Source organism: Chinchilla lanigera, unplaced genomic scaffold (genome assembly GCF_000276665.1).
Source record: "Chinchilla lanigera isolate Chin_1 unplaced genomic scaffold, ChiLan1.0 scaffold00101, whole genome shotgun sequence".
Lineage (NCBI taxonomy): Eukaryota > Metazoa > Chordata > Mammalia > Rodentia > Chinchillidae > Chinchilla > Chinchilla lanigera.
In genome coordinates this window covers 3,374,092-3,390,903 of record NW_004955502.1, presented here as the reverse complement: position 1 = coordinate 3,390,903, position 16,812 = coordinate 3,374,092, and the positions used below count along the sequence as shown (strand labels likewise).

The window sequence follows — 16,812 nt, the reverse complement described above, 5'->3', positions numbered from 1 at the left end:
TGACCTCCTTTTGGAAACCGTCTTCCTTCTTTAGGTCAGCCTGCACAGTAATCAAGATGTACCGGGTCTGCTCAGGTGAGGCGGTGCTGCCAACAGAGTATCTCATCAACCGACGGCAACTGACCCCGAACACAAGCTCCCAAGCAATCACCTCACTTCAGGGAAGACTTTTTCCAAAGTGTATCGTTTTACAAAAACTAAATCAGAATCACTCCTCATTTGGAACAAATTTATTACATAATTAACTCATAGCAAATAAAGTTGAACATGTTCTCTGCTCAAATCAAGTTTGAGGAAGCACAGATGTACACAAACACATGTGCAGCACAGCACTCTGCTTCTAATTCAGAGCCCGTCCTGTTAATTCTGCTGCCATCTAGTGTCAGGCACAGGAAAAGCGTATTCAGAACGCGCACAAAATTCCAAGGATTGAGTCATAAAGTGTATGTCTAAAACAGATTAATATTGTCCAAAGAACAAAAGAAACGTATCTGCATTCAATAAAAAGAAATCTCTGCCTTCCAACTCTAAGATTAAAATTACTGTCCTTCACAGAGAACAGGAAAAGAGATGCCAAGCTCATAAACAACATGTTATTTGAAAGAACAATTCAAATATGCTATTTAACAAAAATAGCCAGAAATCTATTTTTCTTTCACACAAAACACCCTTCACATGAACTACCTACAAACTAGCCATAAAAAGCTTAAAAGTGATAATTAAGGAAAACTGGGCTTACCTGAAAGTGCAAAATTATCGTCCATATTAGTCCCAAAGTTAACTTGGGATTTCCATCTGTTATGTCATCATTTCTAATATTCACTAATTTCACCTGTTGTATATATAAAGAGATAAACTGTTTACAAAATCAGTATACAAGTTATCTTTACCTACATGAAAGCAATTCTAAATCATATAAAGAACACAATAATCACCAAAATACTGTTTTGTTCTTATCTTCAATTATTTTAGATAGCAAATTACAGTGTAGGGTAAGCACAAAGGAAAAATGCATATGTAAGTACTAAAAACATTCCTTTGTCAAAAACACAAGTGAAAAGTTCTAAGTATTATTTATGATCTTAAAATTGGAAATAATTTGTCTTTTGAAAATAATCTTTATTTTACTCTTACCATTAAGTAGGAAACTATTCTGAATCATAAAATCATTTTAACAACTTTGCACATGTCCATCACAGAGAATTTTGAAAATCACTGTTATTAATATACTATAAATAATGATATAAGTCACTGAGCATTTTGAAGGCTATTCAAGTAATGTAATACTTAGATATAAAGCTTATAAATTGCTAAATTGTACATTTGGATAAACAAAATGAGACGTCTAACATTTACTGCTGGATAAAAAAATTAAATACCATGAATTACATACCAAGAATTAGACACCGTGATAGCAAACATTTTACTGTTGGAAAAATACTACCAAGAACATTTCAGACAAGGGGGCATAATTAACTATTAAGCCTTCTGGAAATTCTCACTAGAAGGAAAAATGAGGCCAAAGCCAGAGCATTTGAAATTCTTAAGCACTGAGCATTTACTAGTACTTGGTAACAGAAAGCTATTCAATGTGCTTATTAAACTAAATGAAGAAATAATAAAGTCTACTGTTTCCCTCTCCCCTTTTCCCTTTTTTCCTACCCTATTAAAAAGCAAAATTGCTACCACTTCTGATTTTTCATTGTTTTCATTAAGTTTCACATTTCCAGTGTTTTCTTCCTTTTTTCTACTTGAAAAATTCCCAAGCAAAATCCTATCCACATAGTACTCTTCCTTTTCCATGATTTCTCCTCTATGCTCAAGCTCGCTGGGGACCTGATGGGAAGGTTCCATTCTCAGTCACTCATAAACTACCCATTATTATTTCTGTGATTTGGGTCTGTACAGTTCAGGGGTCACCAAGGCAATGGTGTTGAGGGGCCTGTATGAAACGTTTACCTCACGAGGGCCCTCCTCCAGGGAGGGCAAGATGCCCTCAGGTAATGGTGTGATGGACAGCTGCGCTGCCTCCTGTCCCTGTCCCTTCGGCTAGGTGAGGACACAGTGTTCCCTTGCCCAGAGAACAAGCCATCGCCTGACACAGACGCCAGGTGTGATGAATGTGGATGTCAGCCTTGGGAGTGTGAGGAGTAAACTCCCGTTCCCCACCTCTGGTACTCCATCACAGCAGAACTAGACAGTTACCTACTCAGCAGACCATTTATACAATGCATTTACAGAACGCTTTCTTAAAGTATGATGCGAAATACTTTATGAAAGTATTTTTATATGCTAAGTATAAAAAATAAAGTGTGCATCCCCCTTCCCAAGAACAGTTCACAGGCATTCTCAACATTCTGCTGCCACTAAAACGCCATTAACTGCTAGGCAAGTGCATTCCAGTTCAAAAGGGGAAAATCAGATAGACCTGTGCCACTTGTAACTCCTCTGAGCTTTCACCTCAGTGTTAACTTCTCGGAAAAAAAGGTCTGAAAGCATGTTTCAAATATCTACCTAACCAAGCTACAGGTACAGCTTCACTATCATAACCAACAAGTTTAGCTTTTTCATTCCAACGTATCTCCACATATTTAATCACATATATTTGATTAGAATCTGAAAAATATCATACCTGGCGCCTTTTCAAATAGTCCAGTGCAATTTGTACATTCTGTAGTCTGTGAAAACGCATCCGACCTTTCTCTCTGGGCTAAGAAGAGAGAAATGAAGGTATAAAAAACACTACAGTTTGACACCAGTGACCATGCAAACTGAAATATACTTTTTGTTCACCTTAACATATTAAAACTGTATTTACTGCATAAGCCCATAAGACTTTTAAGATGTTTTTAATTTCTTTGGATTATCTGTGACTGAATGTAAACTACTAAAGACTTTTTCTGAATACATTTTAAATACATACTTTATTCCAAATATTGAAACATAACAAAAAGAGAAAATGCCACATAACACATACATTTTCCTAGTCACTAACAAACAATTCTGACCTACAGATATGGAATTATGGATGCACAAAAGTAACTAAGTATCACTCCCCACTTGACCTTCTTAATAAACACTATCAGCAAGAAGGTTTTTATAATTATATATATAGCGTGTTAATGAAAATGGGGTATAGTAACATGCAGTTAGTATAAAAACCACCAAGGAGAAAGACAGGTTTACATAGCCATGATAGGAGAATAAAGAAAAGCAACTAAAACCATGTATTTCCTCTTTATTTTATTTTAGCTTTTTTACAAAATCAGACTGTATAAAAAGCAGAAAGGTCTAGTTTTACACTACATGGGGATGACACAGTTATTTTCTCAGTCTCAGAAAAAGAAACAGACCTCAGCCATTTTCTTAATGCTGTTTCCTTAAGAAATGGTACAAATTAGTAGAAGGAAAACATAAGGAAACAGAGCTGAAAAAGGCTTAACAAAAATATAAAAAAATGAAGCTGAAATTTGTCACACAAAATCTTCCAAATGGGTGTGGGGGGGAATAACAGTGTGGCTTCTTAAACATGACCAGATTGCTGAAACCCAAAGATGCCATAATAAAACAGACCACAGGAGGGAAAACAAGTTCTGTAACAAGTAAAAATGTTGATAAATCCACCCACTGGATCCAGCAAACCACAAAGTGCAAAGAAATCAGGGAGCACTTAGGATGCAGGTGACAAAAGAAGCACATCTGCCCTTAAAGGTGGGCAGGCACCAGCTACATGTCATGGAGATTCAACAGCTGAGAGTCCTATTAGGACCCTGGATCTTTAAATCTTCCTTCTCAAAACTGTAGGCTATTATTAGACAGAGAATACCCATCAAATACCTGCTGCCAGTCGGTATGATTTAAAGTAGAAACTTACATGCTAAATAAAATTTCAGTGAGTCCCTTCAAAAAGAATCAACAGTTCCCATGGCTGAAATATCAATTCCGGAAATGGAATGAATTTGCATAAAAATGAGCATACTAGGTGTATGATTTCCACATTTGTATACAATGTGTATTACAATATATATTAAATTCTTCAACTAAAATGCCATCGTACACTTTAAACAAATTGTGCAACTGCTGTGCAGTGCATTCCCTTAACCACTTTATCTTTCTAAAAGACAAAATATTCCCTTAACCAGTTTTGTTCACATCCACCTCCCTGTAGGTGGGCTTGGGTTTGGTTCTGTGTGTACTTTCTCTGGAGAAGCCTGAAGCCGTGAGTTACTTCTCTATTGGGTTAGCGTTCACCGCACTGACCAGCTGGGTTAGTCGAGTTATAGGGGGACACCTACCCCCTTATCCTCATCCTCCACATCCTCATGCTGTTCATATGCGCATGCTTCTGTTGAACTCACCAATCGTAAGGTCTTCAAAAAATCTCGCTCCCTTGGCTAATGAATATAACAGACAGAAGATAGGACAGCAAAGACACAAGACAGACCAGAAATGAAAAGAAGAGCATGAACAGAACATAATGAGGGGGAACAGGTAAGCAAGAAGGGGAAGTAATGTTCACAAAAAAAAGGAAATGACACCTGCAGAATGGGTTAGACCATTTTCCAGAAAGCGATGCTTATTTCCTTGCTATTTGTAAGTCTTTTAATATATGGTTATACTTTGCATCCAACTTCTGCTAAGCAAAACAACCCACAAGTAAAAAAAGAAGCAAGAACAAAAATAATATTTTAATTACAGAACTGATTATATAAGCGAATTAATCAAAGTGCTTCAATCTCTCAAATTCACATCACTTGAAGTTGGAGAATGTTTAGGTATCTAGCCAGAACTCTTACTTTCTGGCAGAATTCACAGCTCAAAGGATCAATACTGTAAAAATCAGATGTTTTAAACACAATGGTCATTTCTGAAGAGGATTACATGTGCTTCAGAATAAATGAAGAAACATACAACTTACCAAGGTATCTCCTGAAAGAACCTCTAAGAGAGAGATCAAGTTGTGTCCATCCCGTAAGTCTTCATAGAGATCATTCACATGTTTTCGGACCTACACAAAGAAAAAGCAAACATTTTCATCGCAGAACTCAGGATCATCTTCACATTCTTCAACAAAACAGGGAAGTAAGAAACATGCCTCAAATGGTCTTCACTCCTACACTTATTTTTCCTTAAACTCTCTCATTACTTAAAGATTAAATTTAAATGTAAAAACTGATGAAAGTGAATTTCAAATTAATACTTCATAAAGATAATCTCAATTATTATACTTCACATACTAAAATAAATATACCTGGATTACCACATGGAACTACAGTTTTTCAAATACAAGCAACACTGCTGACTTTACTCATGAGTCCTGACACAGCACCAGAGCCACCTCATCGAGCGTGTTGCATCTCCACCTGCACCCCATCCATCTACCCATCCCTTGGCCTTGCTGCTGTCAAGCCCACACAGGGTCTGGACACCAGGGTACCCTTAACATCTTATAAACCCATACATGTGAGCTGGGTGAAGGGTACCTAAGACCCTGCACCATTTTTACAACTTCCTATGTACCTGTATCATTTTTTTTTTTTTTTTTTTGGTTTTTCTCCGGTACCAGGAACTGAACTCACAACCTTGCGCTTGCCAGGCAGGCGCTTTGCCGCTGAGCTAAATCCCCAGCCCCGTATCATTTTAAAATATAAAGTCTTTGAAAATCCTTATGTTTTGGATTAGAAAGCCTCTGTCCAAGGCTTCCTTTACAAACATAAATCTTCTTTTATTTTAAGAGAAAAAGAACAACGACAAAATAAACAAACAAAACATAAAAACAATACAGAATTTCAAACCAATGTGATAGAAAATTAAACAATGGTTGTTGTATTACATTTTGTTATCTTCAAAGTGGTTACTCAGATAACTGGATATGGGTATGTAAGATTGATCAAACAATTAAATATTAACTGTTCCTTTCAATAAACCACAAGAAATTAGCACAATTATCTTAGTTATCATGTGTATACATATGTGTATATATATATATGTATATATATATGTATATATATTTTACCCCTTCCTTATTTTCTCTTTCCTCTCATCCAAGTTGTTCTTTCCTTTTGAGCAGTTTCTTTCCCTTTCACAATATCTACTATACTTTTCAGATTTTATTTACTCTTTCAGGTTCTTACACTAGGGAGGCAATACGATGTTTACACATGTGAGTCTGATTTATTTCACTTATAAAAGCATGGTCTCTAGTTGCAGCCATTTACCTGTAAAAGCCTCAACTTTATCTTTCTTTATAGCTGAGTAATACTGCATTGTATAAAGAGACCAAAGTTTCTCAGTTGATGGGCATGTGGGTTGTTTCCAAGATTTAGCTATTACAAATTGCACTGCTATAAACATGGGTGCACATATATTACTGTGGTATGATGTTTTCAGTTCTTCTGGAAAAATGCCCAGGAGGGGAATAGCGGGGTTGAATGGGACCACTAATCCTAGTTTACTGAGGAATCTCCAGACTGATTTCCACAGTGGTTGCACCAGTCTACACTCCCACCAACAGTGAGGAAGTGTTCCTTTTCCCCCACAGCCCCTCCTGCACTTGTTATTGGTTGATTTCTTGATGACAGCCATTGTTTCTGGGGTGAGATGGAATCACAGTATTCTTTTAATTTGCATTTCTTGAATGACTAATGATGTTGAACATTTTTTCATGTATTTATTTGCCATTTGTATTTCTTTATCTGCGAAATATGTATTCATCTCAGATGCCCATTTTTGGATTGGGTCTTTGAATTTGGGGGACCTGATTTCTTAAATTTCTTTGTATGTTCTAGAAAGATATCCTCTGTCTGACAGACGGTTGGCTAAAATTTTTTCCCAATTTGTAGGTTTCCTTTTTATTCTGCTGATGATTTCTTTTGTTGTGCAAAAACTTTTCAATAAGATGAGATTCTATTTGTTGATTCTTTGAAGTCTTTCCCGTGCAGTTTGGTTTTTGTTCATGAACTCTATCTATCCCTATGTCTTCAAGATTTCTACCTACTTTCTCTTCCAGTAGATTTAGTATGTCTGCTTTAATATTTAGATCTTTAATCCATTTTGACTTTAGTTTGGTGATAGACATGGGTCTAGTTTTAGTCTTTGACATGTGGAGAGCAAGTTTCTCCAGCATCATTTATTAAAAAGGCTATCTTTCTTCCAGTGGCCCTTTTGTCAAAGATAAGGTAGGTGAATGCGTTTTTGTTTGTGGCTGCAAAGTCAACACCCAAAAATCAATAGCATTCCTGTACACAAACAATGAACACACTGAGAGAAAAATTAGGGAAACCGCACCTTTCACAGTAGCATCCAAAAAACTGAAATACTTACAAATCAATCTAACAAAAGAGGCAAAAGATCTTTACAGTGAAAATTACAGTACTCTGAAAAAAGGGATTGAAGAGGATTTCAGAAAATAGAAAGATATTCCTTGCTCATGCATAGGAAGAACCAACATAGTGAAAATGGCCATACTCCCGAAATTGTTGTACAGATTCAATGCAATCCCAATTAAAATACCATTAGTACACTTCACAGATCTAGAAAAAAAATTCCTAAAATTCATCTGGAAGCAGAAGAGACCCAGAATAGCAAAAACAATTCTGGGCAACAAAGGCAAGGCAAGAGGCATAAGAATCCCCGACTTGAAATTATACTACAAAGCTGTGATAAAATCACCATGATATTGGCAAAAAACAGACCTGAGGACTAATGGAGTAGACTATAAGATGAGCCACAATCACAACATAAATCTTGGAGCTGAAAATTCAAAACTGAGTGATACAAAATCAGCCTCAACTACTTTCCCCGTCCCACGGGCCTGATTTAAACCTGTGATTTTAGAGCTCAAGGCATCAAAGACTCCCCAAAAGCTAGGTTCACTCGGCCCCATAGGGACAGTGGCCATACCTGAAAGTCAAAGCAGGCAAGTACAGTTGCTGCCCCAGGCAGGACGCCACAGTTCCACTTTCTCACTCCAGGGCACTGCTGGGCTGTGCTGCTCTGAGCTGCTCCCTTGACAGAGCCTCAGAAGTGGTGGTAAGAAAGGGGTAGGAATCAGTCCCACCGACCTCACTCGCAGCCAGGTTCAGTATGCTCTCCAGACTTTGTGAATACACTCTAAGTACAAACCGGACCCCTTTGCACTTCCAAAACATCAGATAAACATACAGCTTAAAACCACTGGACCATTCAACACTAGAAAAGGCCCAGTGTGAGCAGGAAACAAGCTGGACTTTCGTTTCAGAAAGGAAGCCTAAATGCCATTATACTGCATTATCTTAGTCTCCTACCCACATGTTGTACAATATCTCTTTCTATTTTTGTTTTTTTCTGGTGTTGGAGATGAGAACCAGGGCCACATGCCAGGCAAGTGCTCCACTGCTGGGTGACACCCCCTGCATCATCTGTTGTTAGTGTCAGAAAACAGTTTTGATTGATGAAAAATTTCCCTGGGGAGTTTCATATCAAACTTACCAGCACCTGTCCCTAGTGTTTTAGTTTTTGCCTAAATCATGCTTTTAATATTCAAATATCATTTGGCACCATTACCTACAAATAGGTAAAGTAAGTGTTAAACTTACGCTCAAGACCTCAAAACTAAGTCACTTCTAATGTCAACAGTACAGCATCTAGGAATGACCGGCAAAAGTAACAGCAAGGGTCAATTACTTTTAATTGTCTCCATCTTTAGGAACTGATAGTCATTTTGAGCTCCTAATTCCCAAGGGAATTCAGTTAAACCTTGGTACTACAGTACAAAGCACAAGCGCTACAGTAAAAGAGAGTTTTAAGCTTTTTAAAAACACATTTTATGCAATCCTTATTTTTAAAAAATCTATAAATACTGTACTCAATAAATCCAAAGAGATTATCTATTCCATTAGAATATTTACCTTGTGATAGAATAAATGACAATCTTCTCAAGTTCTCAATTATATTTTAGAGACAAAGTTCAAGGACACTCACGCATGCACAAAGGGTCAAGGCACATCAGCCCCTACTGAAACGAGTACTAATGTCCTACTTGCACATTGGAGCGCTGTAAAAATTCACCACTCCCATTTGAAGGCATGAACTTGAATTTATAAGGCTAAAACCTACTGAAAAACAAGCCAAAAAAACTACACCTGCAAATATTTTATACATTAAATGCACCTAAATGTATGTGCAGGGTGTGATCAAAATATACAACTGAACTCTTTGGAGTGTCTGGCTCTGTGAATAACTGAGATCCTGAGTTTGATTCCAAGTACCGAAAAATAAATTATTAAAAAGACACTAAATTATTATAAAGATATTAAAAGATACTTGCCCCATAATGCTTTTAAAATATTAAGTGATCCTAGTATTTTAAGATATTAAAAGATACCTCCCTCTCACAATACGCCCCCTCATTTGAACACACATTGTCTCATTGTTCTTGCCAATTTCTGAGGCAGTTCCACAAGTCCTCTCCTATGGCTTTAGAAGATGGGACCAAAATACCCTAAAGGTGTGTGCCCAGCGCCATCTGCCAGGAAGGCGGGAGCACGCAGGGGTATGTGGTGCAGGATTAACAGTGATGTGTCTTTTACTATAGTACATTCGAAATTTAAACCCTGCAGTTTTCCCTCACACCTCACATCTGTCAGGGCATCTCCACTGTAACCCAAAAGAAAGCAGCCTAACACTCAGAGCCTTCAGAGGATCCCTGAGAGACCCCATTATATAAATAATACTATGCAGCCACAGAGCCTTAGCCCGTGGCTTCATCTCTTCACATAAATGTCCTCACTGTTCTGGTCTGCCTCCTCTCCACATAAGGACACTGAAAAGCAAGCACGTGATCCACCGGGGTCACCCGGACAGCAGCTCACAGAGCACCAAGCGTTCTGGCTGCCTGGCCAGAGCCCCAGTTCACTCAACAATCCGCTTCTTGTGTCTTTCCACTCTGGGACAGTTGAAAGTGGGGTGTGATTCTAAACACTTACTTCATAGGAAGGCAGTTTCACAGCTTGCCTTACAAGGCTGAACTAAACCCTCTACATAAATAAAACAGAAAAACCTTTCTAAAACCAGGTGTCATTTCTCATCATTATTTTATGCTACAATAAAGAAAAATTAAGTTAGGTATGTTTAGAAAAAGAAAATGATAATATGCCATGAAACCCAAGTCAAGAGGAAAAAAAACTTGCTATACAGAGTAAAAAAGAATTCAGAGACCTACATTTCAGTCCCACTGCTGACAATGGCCTCATGAACCTGAATAATTGCCTAGGCTCTCCTGGCCTCAGTTTCCTCATCTGCAACATGAAGGTCTGAAAGTAGATAGCTTCTAGTTCAAACTAGAGAACAGTAATCCCATCATCTCAAAATAAAATAATCTTTTGAAATTAATGACGTCAATTTTAAAAGAAAATGGCAAAATAGAAAATGCAGTAGTATTAAACCTTATGGCTTAACTTAAGAATTTTATGAGAAAAACAGACTGATTTAATTTTTTATAATACTTTAAAATATCCTGGACACTGCTACCCTCTAATACTGCCTTTTTTTCTCGACTCAAGTGACTATTCTTGAAGGTCCACAGAAATACTGCACAACTTTAAGCTAACAGGCCTATCAGCTGGTAGAACTCAGTTGCAGAGAGCCCTTCCCGGCCCTCGTCGAGGCCCAGGAAGTTTACATTTGTAGTACCACGGTAACGTTGTTGGAATTCTAGTGAGTTAATTCCAGTCTACCACTTCCAGTGCAACCCAGACACTAAGACATATTTGTAGTTATGGGGGGCCAACGGGTCCTAAGGACAGCCATGATGGTAGCTACCCAGAACAAAGGCCTCCACCCAGGGCCAAACCCAGATTTTATAAATTGGTGAAGAAGGGAGTGGCTGGAGGATGACTGACTGTGAGAATCTCGGGAAACAGGTGAGTGCTGTGAGCTGCGCAGGGTGGGAAGCCTGAAATCCCCACTGCAATGCAGAGAGAAGGATATGGAGAAAGTAATCTGCATAATACAACTGAGATAGCATATAATGTTCTGGGGTCAGTGCTTCAGCTTTGATGTGGTCTTTCAAGCCCCAGGGAGTCATAGCCTCTATCTCCAGCCTGGATCCCAGCGACAGCGTGGAGCATTTCATCCCCCCTCATCCCAGCTCACACAAGGGAACAACAGGGCAGGGCTTGGGTGTCCCGGGGAAACACACTTGCCATCTTCAAAGACTACCATCAGCACTCCGGCTGGACCAATATGCATTGCTTAAAACCAACTGAAGGGATAAGGAAAAGCCCTAGCCAGCTCTGTACTTACCAATACATGGAGACAGGGTCAGGCTCAGCCAAAATGGAGACAACTGCTCCTCCTTCAAGGACAGAGTCGCCTAGGTGGTCCTCCACACACAGTGGCAGTGAGCCCTGGGGTGGCCCCCACCCCAGGCAAACAATGAGTGCACGACATCATTTTTTATGTTTATAGCAATCAACAAAGCACACACATGATAAGTCAGTGCAAGGTTTCTGATCCTGAGTGCTAAGTGCTTTATAATCATGCTCCTTTTCCTCACCACGAGTGAACAAGGTGAAAAGAGAATGAATGCTGGTAAAAAAAAAAAATTAAAATTCAACATTACGGAAAAGGGTGGTAATGAGTGAACTGAGGAGTACTGGGGTTCTGGGGGAAATATCGGATGAAGGGAGCCACTGAGGAGGTAAGAGAGGAAGGGAAATTAGAGAGCTTGAGCCCACCCAGCAGAGGCGTGACTTGTTTACTCGCCCTAGGTCTGAGTCACAGTGGATTGGCCTGGTTACTTTCCTTCACAGATGACTACACTAACAGCACTGGTCTTAACCTTCTGTTTCCATTTTCAATAAAACATTCTTCTCTTTTGGACATTTTCCTCCTGTGGGACAAAAAAATGTCTGAACAAATCGTGCTAGGGGAGGTGATGAGCAAACGAAAAGCACTGTGAGATGCCCTAGGATTGGGTTATATAACTTGAATTACATAATGAGGGTGAAGTGTTTCTGTACTTCACAAAATTCTCCCAGAATTTCGCTGAGCTTTATACAGAGGATGCACCGCACTGCACCTACAGACTACCCATGGGGGCACTAATCTTGTGACTAAAAAACATTTTAAGAAAATAAATACAGAAGAAAACTTCTGTGGTAGGAAAATTCTAAACAAGACGCTCGTGATGACAGGCAGTATTTCACATTTACTTTGAGTGTGAGCTGAGTACAATATGCCAGTTTGTATTATCCAGATGGATGGATCAAAAAGAGAAAATACTACCCAATAAACAAAAAGTACTACTTCAAAATTTTCGTTCTGTTAATGCTTAATTAAGGTTTGGTTTTACATAGGCTAAACTAAATTCAATTTTGGATAGACGGGCATATAAATATTTACTTGACGTTTAATACCATCTATTTTTCTCCCATGTGGTAGTACGCAGTCAACCTAGGGCCTTTGCACTGAGCTATCTCCCCTACCCCACCACTTCTTTTTTATTTTGGTACAGTGCCTCAAGTCACTCAGAGTGAGCTCAAACTTGTGACCGCCTGCCTAGCCTTCCAGAGTACTGTGATTACAGCAGGCCTGCACAACCAAGTCTGGCTTTGCAGTGGTTCAGGTTAATCTAGATGAACTCCACAGGACTGTTACTTCTCATATTTAAACACATGGCAGCCACATGGCTGCTGTTCAAATACATCACCAAATACTTCTGAGCACTGTGATCTTTAGGTGTAACTGTCAACATGACAGACCTGGGAGACCAGGGATTAATGAAGCTCACCTCTGGGTGTGTCTGAGCATCATGGAGGGATGGCCTGAGGTACTAACGGTCCCTGCCCTCCCCCTCTGGTGCTGTCCCCTGCTCTGCTTCTAGGCCACCATGGGAGCAGCTTGGCTCCCCTGCTGCCCCCCACCTTGGAGCCAGCTGCTCATGGACTGACACCTCTGAAATTGTGAGCAAAATGTACCATTTCCTTCTTTATATTGTAGGGAATGGGAATCTGGGCCCAACAGGAAAGCTAACTAATGACGCATCTACCACGTGCCAGAGTGTCCTCTAATTTCTAAGGGCAGAGAGAGAATGAGAACACCACTTCTTGACACCTACAGTCTGAAATGATAGAAACTGCATGAGAAAATGTCGAGCACACACACTCAGAGCACGCTCCGTTCCAGTCCAGGTTCCGAGTGCTCCCAGCAGAGATGAAGGCACGGTCCCACACGGAGGAGGCAGCAGGAACAGAGGCACCAGGCATGGACGCAGGAGCAAGGCAAGGGCACTGAGCTGAGCCAAGTGTCAGGGAGGCGGGAGAGCAGCTGTGAGGTACAACAGGAGGTAGGAAGGCGGGCCAGGACACACGACAGCTGGATGTGCCATGCTGAGAAGCTAGGCGCAGAGCTGGGAATGTAGCTCCGGGCCTGCCTCGTTACAGGAGGCCCTGGATAAAGAGCGGGAGGAGGAAATGGAGCAGCAGCAACAGCAGGAGGAACAGCTGCAGAAGCTGTGGCTTGGACTTTTCTTAGGTACAAAGAACCACGGAAGGCTTCCAAGCAAAATGAGGAGAAGATACCACACTGTGGGAACCGGAAACACTGCCCACAGCCTCAGAATGAAGGACCACTGAGCTGAGGGCAACTACAGGCAACGAACACCGGAAAGCTCTCTGGCCTCCCCATATTCGCCTAAAAATAGGACTCAGATTTACAAAGACAAAAGTATCCTCCTCTTATTCCAGAGAAAAGAAGGCTTAACAACCAAAGATCACTCTGAATCCTACTGGCTCAGAGATGGTCCCAGCAGAGCTGACATGGGCCATCTTTGCGGACCAGTCTGGGTCCCTCAAGCTGCCTCTCCGACAGATTCAAAGTCCTTTGCCTTTGTCTTGACTTATCTCTAAAAATTTATGATGCTCTGTAGAAGCTGGAATTCAGAAGCCACCTGTTTGAGAACACTCATCCCCACCTGTCTCTCACGTGTATGCATTTGTGTTTCTCTAGGTAACCTTTTGTTACAGGAGTCAGTCCCAACTACGAATCTGTGGGGGCTTCTTCCCCTATGCCAGCTCTGGCCACTATATAAGGTTCTTAGAACTGTCATCCTGAGCAAACTCCAGCCCACTCTGCACCCAGTAATAGAGAACGCCAAGCAGACAGGACGTTCAGTCAGTCTGAATAAGGGTACCCGGCACAAGAGCACCACACAGAGAGCAGCCAGCAGCCACACAGAGCTCACTCAGGCAACTCGTGAAGAAGCCCTCTGTCTAAGGAGGCAGTGTTCTGCAAGACAATCAGCCTGGGACAGCAACATAAATACCAAAAGAAGCTGTCCCAGAGGAGACTGCAACCCTGCCTTGTCCTCTACTGGGGGAAAAGAAGGGGGACTGTGTGCTTCAGAGAAACTAAAAGAATGCTTCCCATTCTTTTTCTTTTCTAGTTCACAAAAAAATATGAAAAATAAACCATCAAATTCTCCTACAGGCTCCTTAAAAGCCTTGTTCAAAAAAATTAAATTTATTACTATATATTATCACATCAATAATTGAGAAGTAAATTAATGCTCATAAAATACCCAGAAATGCTTTAAAAACAATTTATTCTCTTAAGAGTATTTTTTTTTTTTTTTTTGAGACAGGGTCTCACTAGGTAGCCACACTGCCCTCAAACTCTCAGTGAATCTCCTGCCTCGGCCTCTTGCGTGCTAGAATTACAGGCATGCGGCACCACTCCCATCCATGACACTGTCCAATCTGAACTCTTATTTATTACAATTTCAGTACTATTTCTTCAAGAAGTGAAAAAATAAAACTACAACTCATTTTGCTTAAATTATTAGAAATTCTAAGTAATATAATGAAATATTCTTATTTGATGTGATAAAAAGTCACAAGGTTATACAAAATCCCATCTCTTTCACTATTTCTTCAAAATAAAGATGTTTGTCACATATCTTATTAATAGATAAAGTAATGAAGAGTTTCAAATCAGTGTTGAATATTACAAGGATACACGCATGACCATGTCTCTAGCAGCACAATTCCTAATAGCTAAGTTTTGGAAGTGGCCTGTGTGAATCAGCAGATGAATGGATAAAAAAATTCCATTTATACATAATGGAGTACTACCACTCTATTTTAAAAAAAGGTTTGAGGCAATACTAAGAAAATGGATGCACCTTGAGCATTTTTTTGGGGGGGGTTCTTTTGGAGACAGGGTCTCGCTATGCAGTTCAGGCGGCCTTGAGCTCACTTTGTAGCCCAGGCTGGTCTCAAACTCTCAAAGATCTTCCTGCCTCAGCCTCCCAAGTGCTGGGATTACAGGCATGCGCCACCACACCTGGCAAAATTATGTGTTAACTTTCTTTTTGGGGTGTACCAGGACTCAAACTCAGGACCTTGCGTTTGCCAGGCAGGCGCTTGTGCTGCTGAGCTATATCCCTGGCCCCAAGACAATAATGTTAAGTGAAATAAATCAGACACACAATCTTAAATACTGAATAGTCTTTCTTATTTGAGAAACTCAAATCACAGCAAAATTAAAGGTAGACAACAGAAAACAGGCAACAAAATCAAAGATAACAGGAAATAGAGATCTCTTGCAAATGAAATGAGGACCAAGACACACAGGGAGGCAGGAGGACAGGTAGAAGGGCACACACAGATTCAAGATGTGTTATACACTTGTACCGGTTCCCTACCCTGAGTGCAGTCACTCTGTACTACAAACATGTCCTGGTAAAATTAGAATTAAAAAAATAAATGCTGACACTAGGCAGTGGAAATAACCCGTTTACTTCCCAGTGGACTCAATTAGCTCTTGGACAAAAAGAGGTTTCTCTAGAGCTTTCAGACTGATGTTCTGCAGTTAATTTAAAATCATTTTCTAATCTCACCACAAGGTGGAACTATACAAAATTAAATAAAATAAAAGCACTGATACCACTGACAAACTAAGATTTAGGGGCATGTTAGTCTCAGTTGCCCCTGTCGCGTTTACATTCTCCTCAGAAGTCTCATGGGTTTGTGGAACCTTGTTCAAAGGCTAATTTTTTCAATCAAGCATGTACTTCTCTTCTGTAACAGCATAGGGGTGGATCTGGGTTTCGCTGTGTCCATACAGCTCTTTCCTTTTATAAACAGGAAAATAGACAAAAACCCTATATTTGCATGAATTTTCTCCCTCAGCCCAAAAACCCTTCATCGCTCACACAGCTGGGCACACCTTGGTGCTGAGCAATTCTCAAGCGACCAAAAGAGAAAAATAAACTCAGAAAACAAAGTATCTCTGCACACCAATATTTTTGTCTCTGCCTACTGTTCTTCAGTTAATTTTCATGAAAAGTGTGTCCTAACAAGGTAAGGGAGCAAAGAATGTCTAATGCCCATTGTGTAATCCTCAAAAAAGAATCAGGGCAGGATCTCAGGTCAGCCAAAGGCTACCCCGGTCCAGTGTTCAGTTTCTGAGGACAAAACTCAGCCACTGTTGGCAGGCAGGTAAGGGCTGCACCTTTAAGAGTTTTTCTATTGTCCTCATAGCTCATCCGTCCTTTTATAAACTTCTCCTTAAACCATTCATCATGGCAGAAACCATGTTAAGTGCTACTATCAAGAGCAGGGATTTTGCTTTTGTGTTTGCAGTAATGGGAATTAAATCCAAGGGTCCTCTGCCAGTGAGCTACATCCTAGCCCTTTTTATTTTTTTATTTTGAGACAAAGTCTCCCTAAATTGTTCAGAGCAGGATCAAATTTGAAGTCCTCCTGTCTCAGCCTCCTGAATAGCTGGGATTATTGCCATATGTTACCATATCTAGCTTATCACTAATAT

At 40.0% G+C, this 16,812-nt stretch overlaps 1 protein-coding gene across 4 annotated transcripts in view; it reads right to left on the bottom strand.

Moving 5' to 3' along the window:
* Dst (dystonin) overlaps positions 1–16,812 on the bottom strand; it is a 434,906-nt gene that overhangs the window by 219,920 nt on the left and 198,174 nt on the right. For all 4 annotated transcript variants that reach the window (XM_013505819.1, XM_005406890.2, XM_013505822.1 and 1 more), the window contains 3 exons: positions 4,919–5,008; positions 2,633–2,710; positions 740–832 (listed from right to left, as the gene is read on the bottom strand). In XM_013505819.1, the coding sequence (XP_013361273.1) occupies positions 740–832; positions 2,633–2,710; positions 4,919–5,008 (261 nt within the window). The remainder of the gene's footprint in view (positions 1–739; positions 833–2,632; positions 2,711–4,918; positions 5,009–16,812) is intronic.